The sequence below is a fragment of the Phaethon aethereus genome, assembly GCF_964289735.1.
Source record: "Phaethon aethereus genome assembly, chromosome: Z".
Lineage (NCBI taxonomy): Eukaryota > Metazoa > Chordata > Aves > Phaethontiformes > Phaethontidae > Phaethon > Phaethon aethereus.
Genome location: NC_138577.1, coordinates 79,221,481 through 79,244,536, shown reverse-complemented (window position 1 = coordinate 79,244,536; position 23,056 = coordinate 79,221,481). Strand labels below are relative to the sequence as shown.

General features: G+C 42.2%; 1 protein-coding gene across 1 annotated transcript in view; it reads right to left on the bottom strand.

The window, feature by feature from the left end:
- Nucleotides 1-6,493: 6,493 nt before the first annotated feature.
- SNX30 (sorting nexin family member 30) overlaps nt 6,494-23,056 on the bottom strand; it is a gene marked incomplete at both ends in the record, with an annotated part of 50,363 nt that continues 33,800 nt past the window's right edge. The window contains 6 exons of the mRNA XM_082013672.1: nt 6,494-6,553; nt 8,371-8,523; nt 13,811-13,897; nt 19,258-19,457; nt 20,113-20,308; nt 22,693-22,851. Coding sequence (XP_081869798.1) covers nt 6,494-6,553; nt 8,371-8,523; nt 13,811-13,897; nt 19,258-19,457; nt 20,113-20,308; nt 22,693-22,851 — 855 coding nt within the window. The remainder of the gene's footprint in view (nt 6,554-8,370; nt 8,524-13,810; nt 13,898-19,257; nt 19,458-20,112; nt 20,309-22,692; nt 22,852-23,056) is intronic.

The following is a 23,056-nucleotide window of genomic DNA, read 5'->3' as shown; positions in this document are numbered from 1 at the left end:
CTTCTCAGCCATGGACCTCAGCCAGGACAAAGAAGTTTGCCTTGATATTTCTGCAGTACATCATCTTGCAGTGTATGTGTTGGCTATCGCACACCAGCAGTCTTCAGAGCATTTTGCTTTCCTTCTAGGCTGATTAGCAACAGTGCAGTGACAAGAACATGGTAGAAATGAAAACGGTGTTTCTAGACACATCATTCCATGTGAAGAGAAAGGCAGAGGATCAGTTTTCCATGAGTTCCTTCTTGTCTGTTTGTTCAGAAACCTCAGGGCAGTTCTGTGACTTTGGCTGGGGTCCACAAGCCACGTGCTGCATGTACATGGTTGTCAGCAGGACACACCTGCACTCCAACAAGTGCTACAGAATATGTGTCAGTCCAGCTGATCAATGTTATGTAGAAGACTACTAATACAGAAATACTACCATAAAAAAAATGTAAGATTAAGATGCTTTTAGTAATCCCTATAATAAAACACTCCTGCACATCTGTTCATGCCCCTGACTTCTGGGAAGTTGTCCCACTGTCCCCGGACAGTGCTTTAACAGAGCTCATGGGAGGACACCTATGACTCAGGAGCCGATACTGGCATTTCAACTCACATCACCAGGATGTACTACTCTTGTAACAGGTTAAGAACAGGTCAGTGCAGCACACTGCTCCTAGAGCCTTTACAGAGGTGTAGCGCCACTGATACCAGGTAATACTCACCTTGTTACCCCAGCTTTATGCTGTGTTGAAAGCCCTACCAAAAGGAACCTCATACAATATAGCAACTAGCATGAGACGTTGTCAGCTAAACCCAAACGTGATTCAAAAGACTAGCATACCCCAGAGGGTTGAGGTCTTAAATTATGTGTCTACTTACATGCTAATTGCATTAACAAGGATTAAGCAGCTTCCAAGATCCTGGACTAAGTAAAGGCAAGCTAAAAGCCCTTCAGTAACTGAAATAATCTGGAGGCAAATCAGGCAGCTTCAGTCTGAGTCAGGGATGCAGCAAGCAGAAGTAGATTACTCACTATGCAACTCCTTACTCTGAGGAAGTTGCTGCCCTGCTCCCTCTCCCACACACACACTCTTGCAATCTTTCCTCAGCTCCAGGCTTCACTTTCAAGTAATACAGATTTACTACAGCAACAGACAGATGACTTTTGGTTAAATCAACAGTGGAACAAGATTTTAAGGGCTGAGTATTTCTGCAGTAAAAAATGAGCTGCCCAGCAAAATAAGTGCATATATCATTTCAATGGCGAAGGCTGCAAAAAAAGAAACTTTATATTCTAGATAAAGGAGTCATCTTTTAATACATTTATTGGTCCATTCCATTAAATTAATTGAGGTAAACAAATGGTGCATTTTAAAAAAATGTACACACTAATATAGAATTACAAACAGTTTTACCTCAAAGTGTTTTTCTCCATCATCAATACTAGTTCCATAGTAAACAATGCACAAAGTATATTTATACAGAGATATATGAAAGGGTATAGAAACATGCCAGCACCAGAAGGCAAGACAACATTTCATAGCCTGCAAGTCTGAACAAGAGCACAGTTGCCAGATTTGGTCAAGGGCAGGAAACTCCTTCCTGTTTTTACATCGTTTACTAACTAATTCACACAGAGACAACTCTTTTCACAGCTTTCATTTTGCTTTTAATGGCATGAAGGGTGACTCGAGTTCTGGTGAGTGGGTTTACAGAGGTTGGAAGCTGAAGAGTCTGGGCAATGAGCCAGCACCATTTTGGTCCCCAGTACTGACACCTTCAACGAGGAGGGAGATGAGATCCACCTCCGCTCACAGCCAGCTTGCCTTCACCTGCATGGCCCAACTCTCCAAACCTTGAAGAGGGACACAGGGATGCAGGCACAGAGGAAAAGAGAATAAGGACAGTGCTGCTTTATTTTCATATTCTAAAGACAAAAGCCCTTTAAGCTGATTGTTATTGTAATACTGTCCCTCTCCAATCTGTCTCCCTGTGCAGTGGGAATGTGGCATTGGCCCCAACCCTGCTGTGTGATCTGAATGTATGGATAACCATCCCAGCAGCAGAGCTAAGGAATTGGTTTAACTACAAAGCATAGAGTACCAAGGCCTTCAAAGTAGTCTAGGACAGCAACTAGCCTCTAATGTTTTAGCATGCCACTTACATAAGGGTGAGCTACTTATGCCTTTTTGGAAAGTGCATTATTTTCTGCACAGGTACTGTGCCTTATTCATACAACCTTAAAACTAGCCCACCTCATTACTGAGTACCTGTACAAGTCAGATACGCTGGCAAGACTCCAAAGTGCTAAGCATAGAATTAAGCATTGCCGTTTTATTCCATAAGATTAGTTAAACAGCACTCCCACCCAAAAAGTTTAAAATGCAACATTCACACTGCCAGAAGGTAAATTTATTCATGTGATCCCCAGTTTTTACTTTACAAAAAAAATAATCTGGCAAGTAGTAGCAAGTTGCCTACCTTAAAAAGAGACCCAATTTTCCCTATTTATTGGTTGTTGTAGTAAAAGTTAATATACCACGGGAAAGACAGCTCTATGTTCAGAATTTAAGAAGGCTGAACATCTAACAAGCTAGTTTAGTCTACGCAATTTTGCTCAGTGGTTATCAGCACCAGGATTTTAAACAGTCTGCAACGTTAATCATACTCAGTTAAATTGTGCAAGTTTTAACAAAAGCATGGCTCTTGTTAAAACACTGAACAGTCCCTGGTGGGCTGGGAGGGAATTCTTCTGTACCTTGGCATCTGCAGGACCAACACCTGAAGCAATACGCATCACAAACAGGCCATGCAGAGCCACTGCTGCAAGGCTACCTCACCGTATCTCCACAGGACTGTCTCTACCACTCATGCTTTGCAGGTGTTTCTTTCTACCACTTACCCCACTACTCTATCCTTAGCACAAGTGTCAGTGTGATAAAAATCCAAGTAGACTTCAGTGAAGAATCCATCATTTATTCTTTGATACAACTCACACCAGAAGAGTTCACGTCTGTAGGGCTACACCTATTACCCTTCCATTTTTCAATGGATACCTGAAAAAAGCCATGATGTTTCAACATCTATGTTTATTGCAAGAGTCAGAACCTGGTAAGGATACATATGAACAATGCACGGTTCATTACCGAGCATGAAAACAAGACCTCAGTGCTTGCTTTATTGTGCTGGTGCCAGGTTAAGAGAAGAAACAAACATCCCAGAAATTACACAGAAGTTACCAGGAGAGCAGTGAATTATGCATCCTCTGAGAGGGAACTTGGTCTGGCTATGGATTACAAGGAAAAATGGGCTAATTTAAGGACGCACATGTTACACAGGCTTATTGAAAGGGTGCAACTGCTTTTGATGTCATTTTAGTGCATGTGCAGAGGGTGACCTTAAGTGACTGAAGACTCGGGAAGTTACTCTAAGATGAAGCTCCTGCACTACTCCTGCTTCCTTCTAGCAGCATCTTTTACTTTTCACACTTAAGGTTTGGGCCATCCAAAGGAGACACTCCTATCCTGTAAGGACTACAGAATAACACGTCAGAGTTTCACTAACAGTTCAGATCTCAACCTCCCACTAGTTAACTGGAGTTAAGTGGGCTCTTAACATCTTACAGGAGTTTCCTGCTATTTTGTAGTTCTGTTCAGCATTGCTGCCCCAAACCTCACAGTCAGGATCCTCCCCACACCTCACAGCCTCTCCCACAGCTACCTAGTGATTTACAAAAGCTCTTTATAAAAAGAGCCTCCTTCATAGCCCATAGGAGCTTAAAGACCCATCGCTACACACCCTTCTTACGCTGCAGCAATTCTTGCAGAGGACTCCTCTTTTGAATGTCAAGTTTTACTTCCCTTGTAGGGGCTTAAGAGGTTTTGGTGTTGCAGATCATGTAAGAAATCCTATTAGTGGCCACAGCCTGAGGCACATGTTCCAAGCTCTCCTCCAAATCACCCTGCAGGTGCCATGGAGCCACATACTCCAACAGGGAAGGGCAAAGCCTGCCTTTCAACAGTTTATCCATAAAGGGATTTATCTGAAATCAAAACATGCTTTGGTTGGTGACTGGTTTAAAAACCATACTGCAGAATCAGTGCCATCAGATTAAAGAAAATTTAAGCTGATGTTCAACAGCTCCAGCCTCAACAGTTACATGTTGATCTGAACTTCACTTGGTACTCCCCACTGTCCATTATGCTCCTCGTGAACGGCTGTGACGTCAATTGCTAAATTCCCTAGAACTAACACCCACTTCAGTTTAACATAAAACTAAGAGGGAACAGGACCTTAGTGTTGTTAAGGCATCAGATGAAACCTATTCACCTGTATGAAAAACCCCACCATCCTTTGTACTTATCTTTCATATTTTTTTCATAAGGTGAAGGGAAGACTGTCTAAACGTTAGTTGAAATTACATTTTGCTTCACTCCCAGTGATGTTGCAGAGTGAACTACAAAACTCCATTTACCACACAGCAACCAGCTCAAAAAAGCATGCTGATCTCTGTGGGAAATAGGGAAGACTGTAACCCTGAGGGTCAGACTGTTAAATGGTGCACAAATGCTTATTTTAGAAGAGAAAGACTGAGGAAAACACTTGGTTACTGCTTCAAGATGATCCCTTAAGCACCTCCCTTGCACAACAGGAGTGGTTTGTTGTTCTGGACCTAACAGCAACTTAAAGCACAGTTCTTGTTTACATCAAATAAGTCTATATTGACAAACCGTGAGCTGAAACAAAAAAGCATGGTTTGTTTAGTACCACAGGTTTGTCAATAAAGGCTGTGTCAAAAAGGAAGACCTCTTAAAATGTCTTAACTTGACTTTTGCACCCAGAGAGCATCATCTTATTAGCCTGACAGCTACCATATAGCTGCAATAATTCATCTTGACAGTTGCTATAAAAGCCACCAAGCTGAGTAGGGGGCTTCAGGTATACTTGGTGTTTATGAAGGGATAGAGTCCAGACCAGACTGGTACCTGGTAGGTCATCACAGGAGAACACAGAAGTTGCACATACTCAATTACTGCTCAGATTCTTCGCAAGAATGTTGCCACAGAACAAGTAATGACTCAAGTTTAGCAGTAGGTGCTCGGAGTTATTTATTCCCCCAAATCCCAATATTATACTGATATTAGCCCCAAAACCCCTCACTTAGGATGGTTAAAAAGGATGTATCTGCATGCTGTTAAACCAAGACTCTGGGACCCTGGGAATCATGGCAACATCCCTAAGGCCATTAACACCAAGCAGGCATTTACTTGAGGTTGGACTGCAAGAGAAAGAAAAAAAAGGGACTTGCAGAAGCAGCTACATTTCTAAAGGCCAATAAAAACTACTGAGAAAATAGACCTATACCAAAAGTAGTCTTAAAAGACTTGCCATGTGGTTCAGTAGAGACAGGTATGGACACTACGTGTACCTAACAGAGTGCTCGTCTACCCCCACTGACCTGTTTAAGGCAAGTTTCACACGCAATGATGCTTGATGTAAGCAAGCATTTGACACTTTTTGGCTTTTGGCTGCTGCTGCAAAAAAAATATATGGAGAGAGAAAGCAGAGTTCTACCTTTACTACAACAGGCACCTTAAGTGACCAAGCCCAAAGTGGCTGTAGTTCAGAAAAAAAAAATAAAGCATGGACCAAGAGAATTCTACCATGCAACTTCCAGAGCTAGCTTTAGAAAAAATACACTAAAGACTCATACTTGCTTCCACCATTCCCATAAGCCTTGAAAGGCTGCTGTTCAACTCACTCCCACAGCTAGGCTGATTTTGATCCCCAAGTCAGTCACAAGTACACTTCAGCCAACTGACATTACTTCATAATCACCAAGGTAAACAAAGATACTCAGTACAAACCAACAGCATGCCACACTCACAAAAAAAACACAGTTCATGCTTGCATCACAAGCTATCCGTAGGTGGTGTTGGTATGTTCTGTCTAGGACCAGCCCAACTCCCACACAGAAAAGTCTCCAGAAACCATTTTATCCAGAGGGAGCATATAGGCAGGAGCAAAACAGAAGATACTCATTTCCAGCCTTTCCCTGTCCATCCAAAAAAAGGGATAAAGATTGGTTAGGGAGTACTGTATCATAGGAATAATTATCTTTCTTTTTTTAGCAAACAGAATAGTAATAAAGATGTCATTTGGCACCTTGCAGTAGAGTTTTATTTTCATCTTTTTAGTGTTTCACTCATCAGTTCCTTCCAGACTAAAGAGGTAAGTTTTATCAAGATCCCCGTGCACTTTCACTATGAACCCCCAATCACTCCATAGGATAAAGAAGGAACCATTCAAGATAACTCAAAAAGATGAAACATACCCCAGTTTAAACACAGAAAGTGAGGAAAAAAATTCAAATAATTTTCAGAGCGTCTTTTCCAGCCTAAGTGCAGCTGGCATTTCAGTTAACTTGACAAAAAGAGTCCTTCATACAGTTCCAGTATGTCTAGTGGTACTGAGCATAGAAGTGCTAGACTGTCCATGAAGGGACTTCTTATTTGGTCTCTGGCTTGTCTTGCAATAGTGGTATAATTGACTCCCACGCCGTAAGGCACTGAAGAAAGAAAAATAGATTTTAAAAATGGATTGTACATCAGTTCTTGTAACTTTTGACCAACCCTTCCAGACCAACAGAGTGCAACTTCAAGAAAGGCCCTCCCAGTCTTTATAGATTATTGCAAAAGGGAAGAAAAAAGACAGAATCTCAAACAGCAAGAAAGTGTTCAGAAAGAACAGCTGCAGAAAGAAATCACATTAAAGCTTTCCAAAGTCATCAGCTGGCCCAAGCCATTAAAAATCATCAAATACACAGGATTTCCAATTACCAAGCTAGATTATTCTGAACTGAACACCACAGCTTTCAGCGAGGCAGACAAACTGTTTCTAGTAGAAATTCACATCTTTGTGGTGTGACTGTGGGAGAGGGTTGATTTGGACACAACGTCAGCTATTATAGACTTATTTGAAAGACCCATGCATTTAGGGAAGGCAGTTCAGAGACACAGTGTACTCCGGTACACCTCTGGTGCTTGACTCCACTGCCTGATGAACTGGTAGGGTCTGGTATAGTAAAGTAAAAGTGGAGTCTAGGTTCCAGGTCATTAGAAAGTCATTCCAGGCTTTGGAGTCATTTCCCCAGACATGTATACTTACTCCAGGCCCTGTGCTGTGTATCATTACTGTCTTTCAACCATACACAGCCCAGAAGTCAAACTGGACAGATATACGCCACAGAATACATATTATTAAACACAGGGAATGGGCAAATTCATCACCAGCTCTTATATCCACAAGTCACTGTTGTCAAGCATCTCCCTTCTAATCTTGCTGGTTTTACTGCAGGTGAATAGAATATTTCTAGTTGTGTATCCTGAAGTGGTTAGGTGCTTTCCTACCAAAAAGCTTCCTTGCTGCAGCTAAGAGCAAAACTAAAATGTACAGATTTAACTGTCAATTGCAGAGGCATTGTTGGATGTTCAGTGGAGTCTTTAATACCCCCTGCATAGCAATCTCAGAAGAGACCAGGGTGAAGGAAGTTCTGTGTGACTAGTTATGAATTACTGACAAGACAGACATTGGAAGGGGCAAAGGATGTGCATAGTAGTATTACATGGAGAGGTAACGCAGCACAGGAAGAAGTTTGTAAAGTAGATGTGGAAAAAAGCAATAAGCAAGAAGATGAAGTATGACACCATGCAGAAGCCTAGTAGTGTTTAAAGTATCAACCACTGCATTGGGCAGCACTGTTCTAACACAAAGGAAAACTAGATTGGCAGCAGGTGCAGTTAAATGTCAAGGCCCTTTCACTTATATAAAAAAAAAATCTGTCACCGAATCTCAGGTAAAAAGGGCAGAGGCACCTGACTAGGTACTTCCAGGACTAACATACAAGGGACAGAACTATGCACAAAGGGATGGAGATCAGAATAATTTATGCATAACAGGTGTAATCTATATATGGATCCATGGATGTACATGGTTTAGTTCATAAAAGGCAGAATCAAGAGATTTTCTAGTCTGGTAGTATTACTAGAACATGGAATTTTGGTCTTTTTCATCACCACTCCTGCTCCTCAGTAATTTGTTCAATTCAGGAATGCAAGACAGATGAACATGCAGGATGAAATGCTGTTACAGGGCGGCCTTGCAAAAGGCTGCTAATCTCATGCAGATCACTTGAGCATGACCAGCAACTCAATAGATTACTCTAAGCTGCTGACAAAGAACAGCTTCTGCAGCACTAGAGAACTGATTTAGATGTCCAAGATTCTTTTCTTCAAAAAAGCATGAAGATTTCCTGAAGAATTATCACCAACGCAGAGGAAAATGAACTACTCTTATTCCTGCCAATGCTTCAGCAGTGCCACATACCTTCTCGTAGTACTGGATGTTTTTATCTGCCATCCCCATGAGCAGCTGCCTGAAGTCCTGTCTTTTGTTGTTCTGCCATCTCTCCATATCTGCTTTCAGGTCAGCATTGAAACACTCTACTCTGTCTTGACATTTCTCAACATCTGTGGGTACCTGCAGGAAAAGAAATGAAGATTGAAACAGAGAGATAGACTGCTGAATTAGCTCAAACGTCACCGAGCAAAGCTACAGAGGAAAGGGCAAGTTCAGAGTCCAATAGTTACCCTGAATAAACTCAGTTTTGGCTGCAGGCATAGAAGCCCCAATTTTGTATTAGTGAGGATTGCTTAATTTGTTATCTGCTGTTTGATGTGGTGGGCAATTGTGCTCGTTCATCTCCACACCAGATATGGAGGCAGACTGAGGAAGAGCTTGCTAGAGGCACATGAAGAAGAAAACCATTTGGTGTACATGCTGGGTGCCTTTCTAGTTCTCAAACTGAGCAGCTTGACTACAGCTCCAGAGCAAGCTTTCTCTCCTCCTTCCCATTTACACTTGCACTAGGCATCTCCCGATTTACACTAGTGTGTATGAAACAACAAACGTTTAGGTTTGTCCACAGAGCTGGACAAGAGACCTAAGTGTTATCTCCTGACTGCAGCATACAAAAAGAAGTGATCAGCTATAGCTGCAGAGTAAAATTCCTAAGCCTCTAGTTTCTAGCTTCCACTTTTAACCTTAGAGCCTGAAAAAAATGTAAGTGCAAAGCACGGATGATTATCACTGTGGATTGGCTCATGGGCCTTTGGGCCCAACACTGGACATGTAATCACACATAAGCAATAGGAGAAATCTTGAAGGACAGCCTATTGCAGGCCTAGATAAAAATTTAAATGGATTATGACAACAGTCACTGGCCCTAGGTAGATGCACTTTAGGCCAAAGAAGCTGGCATTCTTTACTTATGTTTTAACTAAGATCATTTATACCACCAGGCAACTATGGGAACAATTTACAAATGTTTCTTCAAGCAGGAAAGTCAAGAAGGCCTTTTTCTCTCCCCTCTCCTTGTGCTGCATGGTCCACACAGATGGGAAGCCTGTAAGGACCTGCAGACTAAGCCCACGACCTCACAAGAAGAAACCCCTGAGCTCTAGCACCAATGTGAGAAGTGAACTTCTGCTCAGGAAGCTGTGACTTGCACAAAGGCAGAATGAAGAACATTTACAGAAGTTTGTAATGGCTCCTCTCATACTTGATACTTTCAGGAAATTACCTTTTTCTTTGAGGGGCATGAAGGAAGGAAGAGGATGAACACACACTAAGTAAGAAGTTTTTCATGGGTAACAATATAGGAAGTTAGAGGTGTGCGACTACCTTGCAGTTTGGCAAGGTACATGATTTAGGCAGAAACGTATCAACTCTGATACTTCTCCAGGATGTGGATTAGGGCCAATCACTGAAGTATTAGATCAACTAATACTCGGAGAAAGTCCTACATCTGTTCTCCGATAAAGCTGTTCAAGACACAGGAACCACCTCCTTCATACTCATGGGATTTGAGTACTCTTTTATTCACACCACTGGATTTACACTACAGGCAGGTTGGGGGTTCAGTAGCTACACGCTTCCCCCACCCTCTCTGAGCACTATACTTATGGCTACAGAATCCCCCCTGCTACAACTCCAGACATGAATTCTCTCATAGGCTTCAGACAAGAACCACCAAGCCAGTGGCTAGAAGGTGCTCCCCTCAAGGCAAAGCATACCTTGCATCATATTTATAAGTACTCTGCTATCTTAACGGGAAAGGCTAGGCTATCAAGAGAAAGAGTCATGAAGTCTGGAAGCAAAACCACGTAAGATTTCCCAATCTAATTAAGTTAGTTTCTAAGCACTCACCAGCTTCCTGCTGCTTCTGCCAGGACCTGAAACCACAACGAAGCTATTAAAAAAAAAATTCTGTTCTTTCTCACAGCCAATTGTCCTGCAGGTCACGCTGAGAGGGCTGTACGAGTTTAGAACTACAGGAACAACCCAGTAGTCAGCAAAGGGGTCATGTATGCGCTAATTAAGGAACAGCAGCAATCAACTCCAGCTAAGTCTCCACAGACATCATGAATGCAGTGTCTGCACATGCACCAATCCTATTCAGGAGTGTAAACACCTTTCCTTCCAAAACTGCAGCTTCCAGAACAGAATTTGCAACTCAGTAGCTGAAACAAAATTTTAAGTTAATTAACAGCTTTTAAGCACTCTATATCTAGTGCAACGTTAATGAAAAGAGAGATTATAGGTCTAACATCAAATATGGACCTAAGTTGAAACATCAATGCTGATGCTTCTATCTACTTTTACTGGTGAAGATACTAAATCTTAGCTAGCAACTAGGAACTGAAGAAAAGAAGACTGGACTTCAGGGAAAGTTGGTACTTTCTTACTGATGGCTGCTCTCAGCTACTTGAATAGCTCAAAAAAAACCAAACCCCCAAAACAAGTGACAACTGGCCAAACTCCAATATACTCTGGAAGGGCCCATCACTATTTTAGTAAGTCAATTTAAACTGGGAAGGTAAGTATATGCAGGCAAGAACTGAGCAAGAAATTGTACATTAAGGAGTATGGTCACTTCATTATATGATATGAAGTTCTGCACCTAAATCTATTCCTCTTCACATAGTTCTTGAAGAGATCAGACTCTAAGTTTGTCTCACGTCTAGAATTTAGCATGGTCAAGTGCAGACGGCATTGCTTGCAGCATAACTGGCAAAACTGGTAACAACAGATGATGAGAAGGGTAAGGTACTCAAGAAAGTCTTCACCTCAGTCTTCACTGGCAGTCTCTCTTCTCACACCTTTCACGGGGATGGACCGCAAGACTGGAGGAGCAAAGTCCCTCCCACTGTAACAGAAGAGCTACTGATGTCGTTTATCTGGACTTCTGTAAGGCCTTTGACAGAGTCCTCCACAACATCCTTCCCTCTAAATTGGAGAGATAGGGATTTGATGGGTGGACTATTGGGTGGATGAGGAAATTGTTGGAAGGTCGCATCCAGAGTGTAATAGTTAACAGTTCAATGTCCAGATGGAGATCAATGACAAGCGGTGTCCCTCAGAGGTCCATATTGGGACCTGTACTGTAGTATCTTCGTCCATGACATAGACAGTAGGATAGAGTGCACCCTCAGCAAGTTTGCAGATGACACCAAGCTAAGGGGTGTGGCTGACATACCCGAGGGACAGGATGCCATCGAGTAGGACCCGGACAAGCTTGAGAAGTGGGCCCATGTAAACCTCATGAGGTTCAACAAGATCAATTGCGCGGTCCTATTCTAACTATTGTAACTATAAATTTAAGGTAACGTGGCCAAAACTGAATGCAATGAGGTCCTGCACCTGGGTCAGGACAACCCCAGTATCCGTACAGGCTGGGGGATGAAGGGATTGAGAGCAGTCCTGCCAAGAAGGACTTGGGGGTACTGGTGGTTGAAAAGCTGGACACTCCCAGCAATGTGCGCTCGCAGCCCAGAAGGCCAACCATCTCCTGGGCTGCATCCAAAGCAGCGTGGCCAGCAGGTTGAGGGAGGGGATTCTGCCTCTTTGCTCCGCTCTGGTGAGACATCACCTGCAGTCCTGCATCCAGCTCTGGACCCCTCAGCACAGGAAAGACATGAACCTGTTGGACTGGGTCCAGCAGAGGCCACCAAAATCATCAGAGGGATGGAACACCTCTCCTATGAAGAAAGGTTGAGAGAATTGGGGAAGAGGATGCTCCAGGGAGACCTTATTGTGGCCCTCCAGTACTTAAAGGGGGATTATAAGAAATATGGGGACAGACTTTTTAGCAATTTAATCTAAGGAAGCAATTTTTCACAAGCAGGGTGGTGAAACACTGGAGCTGGTTGCCCAGAGAGGTGGTAGATGCCCCATCCCTGGGAACATTCAAGGTCAGGTTGGATGGGGCTCTGAGCTACCTGATCTAGTTGAAGATGTCCCTGCTCATTGCAGGGGTGCTGGACTAGATGACTTTTAAATGTCCCGTCCAACCCAAAGATTCTATGATTCTATGATAGTCAGGAGACCTCAATGAATGTAAGATGTGCTGCTAGCCACAGCTCTAAGCTATCAGCTCTTACAAATGGAGGACATTACCTCCAGGTGGTGAGGATCTGAAAACTGAGAGCTAGTATTCTATGAACATGCAAGTTCTATTAGTCTGTTCAACTTCATCTTGTAAATGACACAAAAGACTTATGTTAGGGAGAAAAGGTACATGCAGTTGCCAAAAGATACGCTTATACTCTGGAGAGGAGACACAAGTATTCAAAAAAATTTTAAGACAGTTATTTAAATGTTGTGCTTTACACAATAATCCCACTGAGAGGTGAGATGCAAAAGCCTTTTAGTTGGTCAGAGCTTAGCAAAGTTCAGCAGTTCCACTGCATCAAGATCTTGATACAGTCAAATGCCTAAAAACCTCAGTTGGCTTGCTGGATATACAAGATTCAATTCCCTCCATCCAACATACTTGTTAGTATACCTGCTTATACAAAGATACACTGGGGAAGTAAGGGTACATACCACACCAGCCAGCAGTGGGGCAGGGAAAAGAGCAAAATACAAGAGCACCACAAGACACCTAAGACACCATTATTTGTAGAGTCCGTGACAGACACAAGATCAGAAATGCTCTGGTCCTCCTCAGCTTCTTAGATTCAAGATATTACGTGAGCCTCCTATAAGGTTTTTCTACAGTAGTTCTAATATTGGAGAAAGTCATCCAGTAGCTATTAACACAAAGATGAAGGGGAACTAAAAAAAACCCAGCAAAAGAAGGGAACAAAACCTGTTGTCATTGTTGGTTCAAGTTGCAGCGATTTAAGATAGGGCTCTTACACATTGCTTCATGCAGAAAGCAGGTGGCAGCACAAGCATGCCAGTTTGCAGCTTCACTTCTGCATGAAGCCCAGCCAAAACCTGTCACCCAGTGACACCTCCCGTGTCTGTTCAGCATCACACAGGAAGAACTCCCTAGCAGAAGGGGCAAAACATTGAGTCTTCCACAGCCAAAACAGAAGTCCTACAATACAGTCCTACAATACAGTGGTGCCAGTGCTAGGACCTTAACTCAGCTAGCTGACATACTAAATCACTGTTCTGCCACTGCTTCATTAAACACTCCAACTGATTGCTGGCTGTTGTTCAAGTGTTAACACAGGTCAGAGCCATCCTGCTCTGAATGGATGGAGATCAGTAGTACAGGCGTTGCTGGACAGGTTATATATGTTCATACCTAGGTCTTTATTTCACACCAGCTTGCCAACAACATTCTGTTCTGCCAGAGACTGCTAATAGTGCAAAGATGCCACCAGACCCAGACAAAGCAAGTTCTGTTTCTCCATTCTTCTCAGAAAGTAATGTAAGTGCAAGCTGTTTCTGTAGAATAGTTTTAAGTGCTAACCTTTGGACGGTCTTCTTTTTTCAAGGCTACTGCTTCCAGTTTTGCTTCATACTCCGCTTGAACTTGGTCTCTCTTCTTCAACACATTCTATGGGCAAGAGAAAAGACAGTTGTGAGAGGGATTCTCTTGTTCCTTCCCTCCCCAACCTGCAAGAAATTGCAAAGTGATATAGTTAAAGTGCTAATTCAGTCCAAAATCAGACTTTCAGACTTACTTTGTCCTATTTTACAGCATTTAGGGAGTAGCGTTTAAAAACAAAGACCACTAACTCTCCAGCAGTGGTCAGACAAAATACAACTTTTGGACAAGCTGGAGGCATGCAAGATAGAAGCTGTCATGTAACCATGAATATAAGCCTGACTAAGTAAATTCAATTCATTAGCTGACCTATTATTAGCATGAAAAGGATACAAACAAAAGCATCAAAGATGTCAAGGGCTAGTGCAAAGCTTTTAATATCCTCAAGCAGCAGACAGACAACAGTGTGGGCTAAGAGACAGGAAGGCCACCACAGAAGGTATTACATCTCCCTTTTCACTTGCAAAGACTCCTCAAAGTCCTTTATAGCAAGCTGTTACATTCTCATGTTAGAACAAAAGTAAGCTTTGCTTTTAGATCAGTTTGGGGGGCTTGGTTGTTGGTTTAATTAAAACAAACGAAAATGATGAAAAGCACAATTTATGTGAAAAGCACTGAATTACCTGAGTGAGTTTCACTAGCAGTAAACATTTTATTGAGAGAGTATTCTCAGAATAGAGTGCAAAAGGTGCTACCCTTATCTACATCCACAAGCCAAGATTTCCACTAAGGTTATACTACAGTTTTACAATTTAAAAACAATCACAGTTTTTAAGACTATACTACTAAAAAATACGCAGTTGCATGTCTGCAAGAATGGGCAACTTACTACTTCAGTCTTCACAACAAAAAACTAGTAATTTTTTATAACTCAGTTGATACAAAGTTATTATTAAAAATGCTCAGAGGAAAGTCAGCCAACACTCACTGCTGAGGCACCTGTAAATTTGAGGTTCTCTTCCAGCCAGCTTGGCCAGTTCATGCTTTCAGTCTTCCTTTCTGCCCCCCAGAACGAATTACCCCATTAGGACAAAAGCAGGCAACCAGTCATTTTAACAGTTTCAAACAAGGCTAGTAAAACAGGACTAATCACGTGCACTGCTGCCTACAGAAACACTGGTTTAAAAAAGTAGTTCTCAGAGGTCTACATCCAGTCTAGCCAAGATCTGTTTTCCCAATTAAAGATGTACAAACCCCGTATCTACTAATCATCATCTTCCCCCTCCTCCCTCTTTAGCTAAGGGAAGGTCAGCAGCGCAGTTGCTCTAGAGTAGAGAAAGGAGACGTTGCAATCAATATTCTTACAAACCTCAGTCCATGATAAATGGGAATGGGACCTCATCCACAAAGTTGCTATTGGTTTAAGCAAAAAAAGGGCAAAACTGAAAAATTCACATTCAGCCGCTTTACTTTCTCTTTTGTCCCCAAAGGGATGCAAGCAAGCATGCCATTGGTTGTGTTTGCTTGAAAAACCACAACATTCCCATTCCTTTTGGAATCTAAGCAACTATGTAGAATAGCCCTTAAGTGATTGAGGTTCCCAATGCAACAAAAGCCTGAGAGATTTAACAGGTATTTCCACTTTGTATTGCCTCTTGAACCTAAGTCAACTGAAATTTCTTCTCTGAAAAACAACCACCTCCAGCAACTGCATTCAGCCTTTAGGAGCTTGGAGTTAGTGCAGTAAGCTGAATCTGCACCAGGACTAGCCAATGATTAACAAGTATCGGCAGACTAGATTCAAAGGGCAGGTGTGTTATTTCTCCTTAAGTGCTCAAGTCCATCCACTGTGGACCACTAACAATATCCTCCTGAATACAGCTTTAAGTATCCATTAACGGTTGACCTGTAAGTGATGAGAAAAATATTGCCTTCCCTTTCACTTGTCCCATATGTGAAAGGAAGTGTGTCCTCTGGCACCTCCAGGCAATCTCTTCTCAGCTGTAGATCAATGCATTAATGCTTCAGCAGCTCCTCCAAAAAGCTCTGTACCAAGTATCCCCAGACTTACCACAGCCTATGCAATACTTCTGCTAGTTAAGGCCTCAGAGAAAAAAAAAATTAATTTTTTTTTTTAAACTGGAAGTAACCAACATCCAACAGAATAAACTTCACACACCAGATTTCAGTTATGTGGAGACAGAACTAAACCACTGGTCCCTGTACAAGCAAGACTTAGTTTGCTTTCAGTGAGACAAGTTCTTCTCTATTTTGTATTTAGTTGAAATATTTCACCTCGGCCCATACCCCTGAAGGAGCTTCAAGAATTCACCATCAGCCTCCCTTCTCAAATTGCAATCCCATGCCATTTGCACACCACACAGCTTCCTACTACAACTAGACCTCACAAGAGAATCCTTATTTACTGCATACCATTAGAGAGTCAGTTAGTTATTCATGTGGTGCTCACTTTAAACGTGCATTAAAAGTAATGTCCAAGCTGGGGATCACATAATCTGGTAAGCCTTTCTGGCCGTGTTAAGCATACAGAGTTCATATAACATTTTAATACCAACACTGACTATGTAGAGTGGCGTTCATCCTCTGCACTTGCCTCCCTAGGGAACACCAGTGCACCGCAAAAAATGTGGTACCGCACATTTGCTGACAATGGCCTCACTGCACCAGGATTCAAGACATCATCTGGCCATCTCATATATGGCCTATGTTTTAGAAAAGGTCTCTTCTAGTCACTACCAGCACACATTTTTAACTCAAGCCCACAATGCCAGCCTCTCCCCACTTCAAACGAATCCAGAGACAGGGCTTCCCTGGAGTCAGGCAGTATTTGTTTCAACCAGAACCACTGGGCTTTAGCCTCTGTATGTACAGGTCCCTCAGGCTGCCCTCCTCAGGTATGAATGACAGTGCTCCTGAAGACACTAAGGTGAACATTCATCTCTCAAACAGTGAAGATAACGTGTCAGTTCTTACTCTGAGGGACGTTCACCCAGCCAGAGATTGCTCTACAAATCAAGTTCCCATACCTGGGGTACAGTGTGCAACAGAGAAAGCTATCAAAGTTGCACTGAACTCCTAGTAACTAAAGATTTACCTTCCAAGAATCACCCTGTCGAAAAGCTGTGCTCTGAAAGACCAAAACAACTTTAATTTCACCAGCGGGCCTCACAGCAGTTGACGGATAGTGTACAGCACTGCTAGTGAAGAGGACAGCCCTTTCAGGAGCAAGCCTCCCACAGTCCACGAGCAGCCTTCTTTACAGTTACTTGTTCTGTTTTATGGAGTCTGGGAAGACAGTTCTGTAGCTGCTTACTGCAGAAATAGCAACAGGCTGATATTTTCTAGCATAAGAAAACTGTACTTGGTATGACCAGACAGATTTCAGTTCTGATATTTGGGAGAGAAGGAAAATAGGGACAGTCTGCCTTGGCTAACAATAGTTTTATTCTTGATTTTCAGAGTAAAGCTAACGAGATGCCCAAGCTGGACACTAAGCAGCATAATCCATATTTGCTATTAACTGCTGTTTTGCAAGTGTGGTTTCTAGATCCAACCAGTTCCAAAGCACCAACACAATGAGTATGTTCAGTCCATTACTAGAGCATAACTGACAGGAAGAGTGAATCCTTTAGGGCACTAGAAAGTCAAGTCAACAGTCTAAAACTTAAGCTAAAAAGCAAGTGTTTCTTGAGCTGAAGAGGTGCTTCAGGCAGTTAAATACCACTTACACAGGGAGAGCAGCATTAAAGACTCGCAGCTAGACTACCTTGGAGACTGCACTTAGTGTCTTTGCTTGGAGACAGCCCCATTCTAAAAGGGCTTTTGTCAGATGATGGCAACGACACTAAGTGCAGTCTCCAAGCCAACAGGTAGTCTAGCTGCGAGTCTTTAATGCTGCTCTCCCTGTGTAAGTGGTATTTAACTGCCTGAAGCACCTCTTCAGCTCAAGAAACACTTGCTTTTTAGCTTAAAAAAAATTTTCCCCCACTACATTTGTGAAAAGCGCCTCTCACAACTCAGCTTGCCACTTCCGATGCCATCTCCATTAGGCCATGGCATCTGTAGCTTCAAAAGCCAGATGTTCTAGGCTAAAAGGTTTAAACACCAGCCTCATGCTCTGTTTATTTTTAAGTACACCCCCACCCCTTCCTACAGAATAAGGATAAGTCTGAACACCCTCGACCAAGGCTTCCAGCTACAGTTCAGTGTGTTCCAGCAATACTTGGGTGTTAATAGTCCTGTAAAGAAAATGCACCTTGTTTATGCTGAGGTCAATATCAGACTACAAGAGCAAAGAGTATACTCAGGGAATTAGTGCAAAGCCTTCTGCAAAAATACTTCAGCCAGCCAAAACAGGAGCCATACAACTAGCCATCTGAAGCTGGAAAAAGAAATCTGCAAGTAGGTGTTTCAATTCTCCATTTGAGAAGTAAAGGATGACTAAGGTTAAGATGGAGAAGGACTACCATGTTCAGCCTGTAAATTTAAAACAGGCTATTAGATCTCTAAAGGAGTGCATGAGATAGCCTTGTAACAGTTGTTCCAAGTGGAAAGTCCTCAGAAGGAATTTGTACGTTAGTACCCTATAAACAGATTGCTAATACATACTGTACCATGGGCATGTGGGGAAAAGCTCTAACAGCCGAACTAGAGTCCTTGGTTTCAGTTTTCAGTGCAGTTAACTCAGTAATTCTTTTCCCCATGTAATGGGATTGACTACCAATGTTCCTTAACTTCAAGAGAATAAAAACTGCATTGAAATATTTTTTATTACATCTGCATAAGCAGTAAGATATCAAATTCTTACAGACATTAAAAGCCACAGAACATCATCTTTAAGCAGTTACTAGGTATGCAGAACTTAACAGAACTTTACAACAGACACATCCTGACTAGGGTATGGGAATGAGAGAGGAAGCAGTGTCTGTCATTTGGACACACGGTTCTGAAAGGAGCCACCCAACCCTGCTACATAGAAGTGATAGAAGCTGCTAATGCTACCTCTTCTGCAGGGCCAGACAGTCACCCAGGAGTGAGGAACTGAGCCACAACTGACTTTCTAACAATTCAAAAGAGAAGACTCTAGGCAGCCACAGGATGTCTCCTACAGAGTACCACCTGCCACTCCGATGAAGGAGCAACTCTTCAACACTTCCTGTACACCCTAGCATTACTGACCTTAGCTTGACTGAATTAGCAGAGCAGATAGATAATGCTACCCATGCAGTACCCTGTTACCAAACATAGCTAGTTTTGTTTTGATTATGAGAACATCCTCTTACTTAAGGTATTATTTACTTGGTACTTTTCCCACCAACAACCTTTCTCACTGTTAGAAGGAATGAACTTGCTGATACATCATTCCATGCAAACACAATAACAGTATCTTCTGCCACAGGGCTCTTTACCTTCATTGACTCCGAGTACAATATATATTCCCTAAGCACAGGCAGGAAGTCTTCTGTCATGTCTTCACTGAGTTCTTCAAGAGCTGTGCAGCAGTTCCCAATACAGGCAGACACCCCTTCCAGTGGCTCTGATAGCTCAACTTCCAGCCCTCCCCAGGTTGAATAAACAGGTCCATATTCTCGTAGTTCCACCAAGTATTCTACAAGAAGCAGATGGAAAAGTAGATAACAGAGTAAAAGCGAGGCACATGGATCTGCAAACACTCACACCAAACAGGAGAAACTATGCACCAAGCTTGGCAAACATTAACTCTACCAGAAGTAGAGTCTTATGTTGCATTAGCATCTTAATAGACAGAGCTCTATGACTGCACAGGTGACAGGTCCAAGTTGCCTCCTGCTTAACTAACCATTCCTACAAGTTTCCAATACAAAGACACTTCATCTGTGCAGTAGATTATGTCATTTTTTTTTAAATGTATGTAAAACTTTGTTCTGCTAAGACAGGTCTGTAAAGGTTTATCTTCACCTAGGAATTCCATCTGTACTCCTCCAGATGGGATCCACAGGTTTTTCCCCCCTCCCAAAAGTCTCTCCAAAAATAACTCTAGTAAGAAAGTAGGCTGGTATAACAAGAGCGACTTTAAAAAAAATTTGAAGAGCTGAGCTAAGATAAGATACTGTGTTAGGCTGTGGGCCTGTTTTAAGCTTACAAGAGGCATTAGATTTTCCTCTGTGTGTGGCCCATTACAGGCCAGAATCATTGATGCAAGTTACGCTGGTCACGCCATCAACCAGAACAAGATACAGAGCACTCAGACTGAAGTATTACAATAGAGCACCTTGTGTCCTTACCCAGCTGTTCCTTGATAATCCGTTGTGCTATCCTGTCTATGGTACCAAGCTTTAGAGAGAACGTGTCTAAATAATCCCCAATGGCTGCAAACTCCAGTGGCCGACTTCTTAATTTGTAGCCTCCTGTGACATATTTGACAGACTCCCCCACCTTTGACAGCAATGCCATTCCTTGCTTTTTGTAGGCATTAAGATCCTAGGAAGTTAAAAAAAAAAAACACCACAGTTTACAAATACTTCAGTTGCCTGTTGGAATATTAATACAGTGCAGGATACTTTCCAGACAAGATCGAATCCTGTGAAGGCAAGAGACTACATGTGACATGAAGCCTTGTACAAAACATCACTTTGTAATTACAAAGTTATAAAGCCTGAGCACAGTTTCAAGACTACCTCTAGATGGAGACAAGATATCCAGGAGAATGGTGTGAAGTATATTATGAGTAACTGGTCCACCTTTGCACATAGCCAGCCTTTCCCACGCTCCTGTACTGTCACCAGGGAAATTGTGATATTAACAGCTCTGTTTCCACCAATACTGTTCATGCCATTCATCCACACATACTTTTAAGTCATAGCCCACAATACCAGCATTATGCAAATGCACCAGCTTGCTCTGATAACCTAGTACAGCACTACATATTGCATGTCCATTTAGTCAGCAGCCTCTTCACACCAGTTTTGTGGTCAGATAGGAGGCAGGGGAAGACTGTACACAGAAAAAGCGCAGTATGGGGAGACTAGCACAGCTTCTCTGCAAGACAGACTACAGCTCAAGCTGGGCCAGATGTAGCCATGTTGCTTGCACAGAAAGCTTAAACTTCCTTGCCAACACTTTACACTTTTGTATAAATCAGCATTCACACAACCTATGTTAACAAGGTTGCTTACCTACAGTCTTCAGGAGATTTCACCTTGACAGCACACCAGAAAAAAATGGTTTAGTTAGCCATTTTTGCCATCTGTTTTGCATTTTACTCCTTCCAGCAGGGGTCACTATTCAACATCTCAAAACGGGCTTAAGAGCTATAACTAGGTTATCCTACACAGCCTCAGGAAGAGATGTTTTCAAACCAAGTAGACCTATAGAGGTCAAGAATCAAGACATGGTATTACAGATTAGACTAAAAGCTTAAGTGTTCTTTAAAAAAATACAATGGCCATCTTCAAAACATGTACTATGGTATTCTTTCCAAGTACTTACGTAAAAGTCAGACGTAAGTCTGATTAGGAGAACCTGACATCTTCACAGCTACTATAATTTTGAATTAAGTTTGCATTTAAATGCAGTGGTCCCTTGACTCTTGCCTTCTGTCTATCCTAAGCACTACCTGCAAGCAGGGATCAGAAAAAGCCCCTTTAAATAAAAATTATTCACTCACTCTCTCAAGCATTCTGGTGTGTTACTGGTCCCAACAGGAAACTTGAAAAAAGGCTGGTTTCTCTTTTTCAGCCAGGAGGTACTAATGACTTTCTGCAACAACTAAATTCTGAAGACCTATCACACTGAACTGACACCTCACTGCTACAATACAGCAAGTTCTAACACTAGAGACAGCCAGAAGAACATATGTCCTTTTCCCTCAGTCTTCCTGGATGATCTGTATTCTTCCAAGGCAAGCCCTACCCAGGGCTGTGGATAAAGTTCTTACCATTCATTTTACAGGGGTGGGAAAAGACAGCTAGGCAGCTAAGAAAGTTGCAACATGCTTTGACAGCTGAAAAGCAGAACAAAGCTATCTGACATTTAACTATCAAGGTGGTAAAGAAATTCTGCATTTCTGGTTTGTTTCAGCAGTTAAGTTCACCATGGAGGGCAAATAAAAGGGAGCTGAAAATTGAGCCTCACATTACCAGCACACAGAGCATGAGCCTGAAGTAAGCTCAAATTAAGTGTCACATTTGAGTGAGCTAGCATAATGTGACATTGGAAAGACGTGCTTTTACAGCTCTCCTCATTTATCAGGTCAAACCCAAGCATGACTGTAGGTCCTTCTAGTCTTATTTAAAATGCAGTTCAAAGGACAGCCAAAGAAAATTGCACTGTTGCTGGATGAGTCACGCAGAAGATGAGCATGAAGTTGTTGACCGAGAACAAACAAGAATGACGTCTTCACACTTAGTTTTGAGGGCAACAAGTGCAAGCAGTAAAGAAAGCAAAGACAAGAAAAAAGTAAAGAAATCTGCAAGCTTTTGTGCGAGAGATCTCTCCTCCCCCATTTCCCTCCTCCAAAAAAGACTATTTTTTAAAGTCTACAATTTTGTAAATTCTGAACCTCTCGTGAATCAGAGGAGTATGTTGTAGACACAGGAATACAAACCAAGCAGGTCTGGAGAACTGAATTTGTAAATCTGCAGACTATCCCTTCCTTCTAGCAAAGGAAACCCATATGGTTGTCACACACAGGTCTGTCACACACAAGATTCAGGGTCACAAACAACTCTCTGGTATTTTACAGGAAGTTCTGACCTGCAAATGTAGCTTTAGTAATGCCTTTTTACCTTCACTTCAAAAGAGACTGCAAAGGTGCCTGTTCTGTTGTGCCTGTCAATGACTGTGTTTGGAAGTTACTGGCTTACCTTGGCTGTGAGAAATATGTTGAAGTGCTCATTAAAAGAAAGCACCGGGTGATCGGTTATTCTCTTCAAGAATTTGTCTAACGCTTTCCTCCTCGTCTCCACAAACTCTTCAGAAAAGCGATCGACAACACCCTTCACCACAAATTTTTCAGGAAGAGGCTGTCAGAGACAAGCAAAATGTACAAGATTTAAAAGACCAAAAACATGCTTCTGCTATTTGGAAACATATGAAGCAATCAAACTCCAGTCTTAACAGGAACTGAAATGTTATGTTTGCTAATGGGAACCATACATCAGATGGGATGCAAGTCCTGCTCTGAACTATCCTTTAGCTGGTCTGGCCTAATGCTAGCAATTCTGCTAA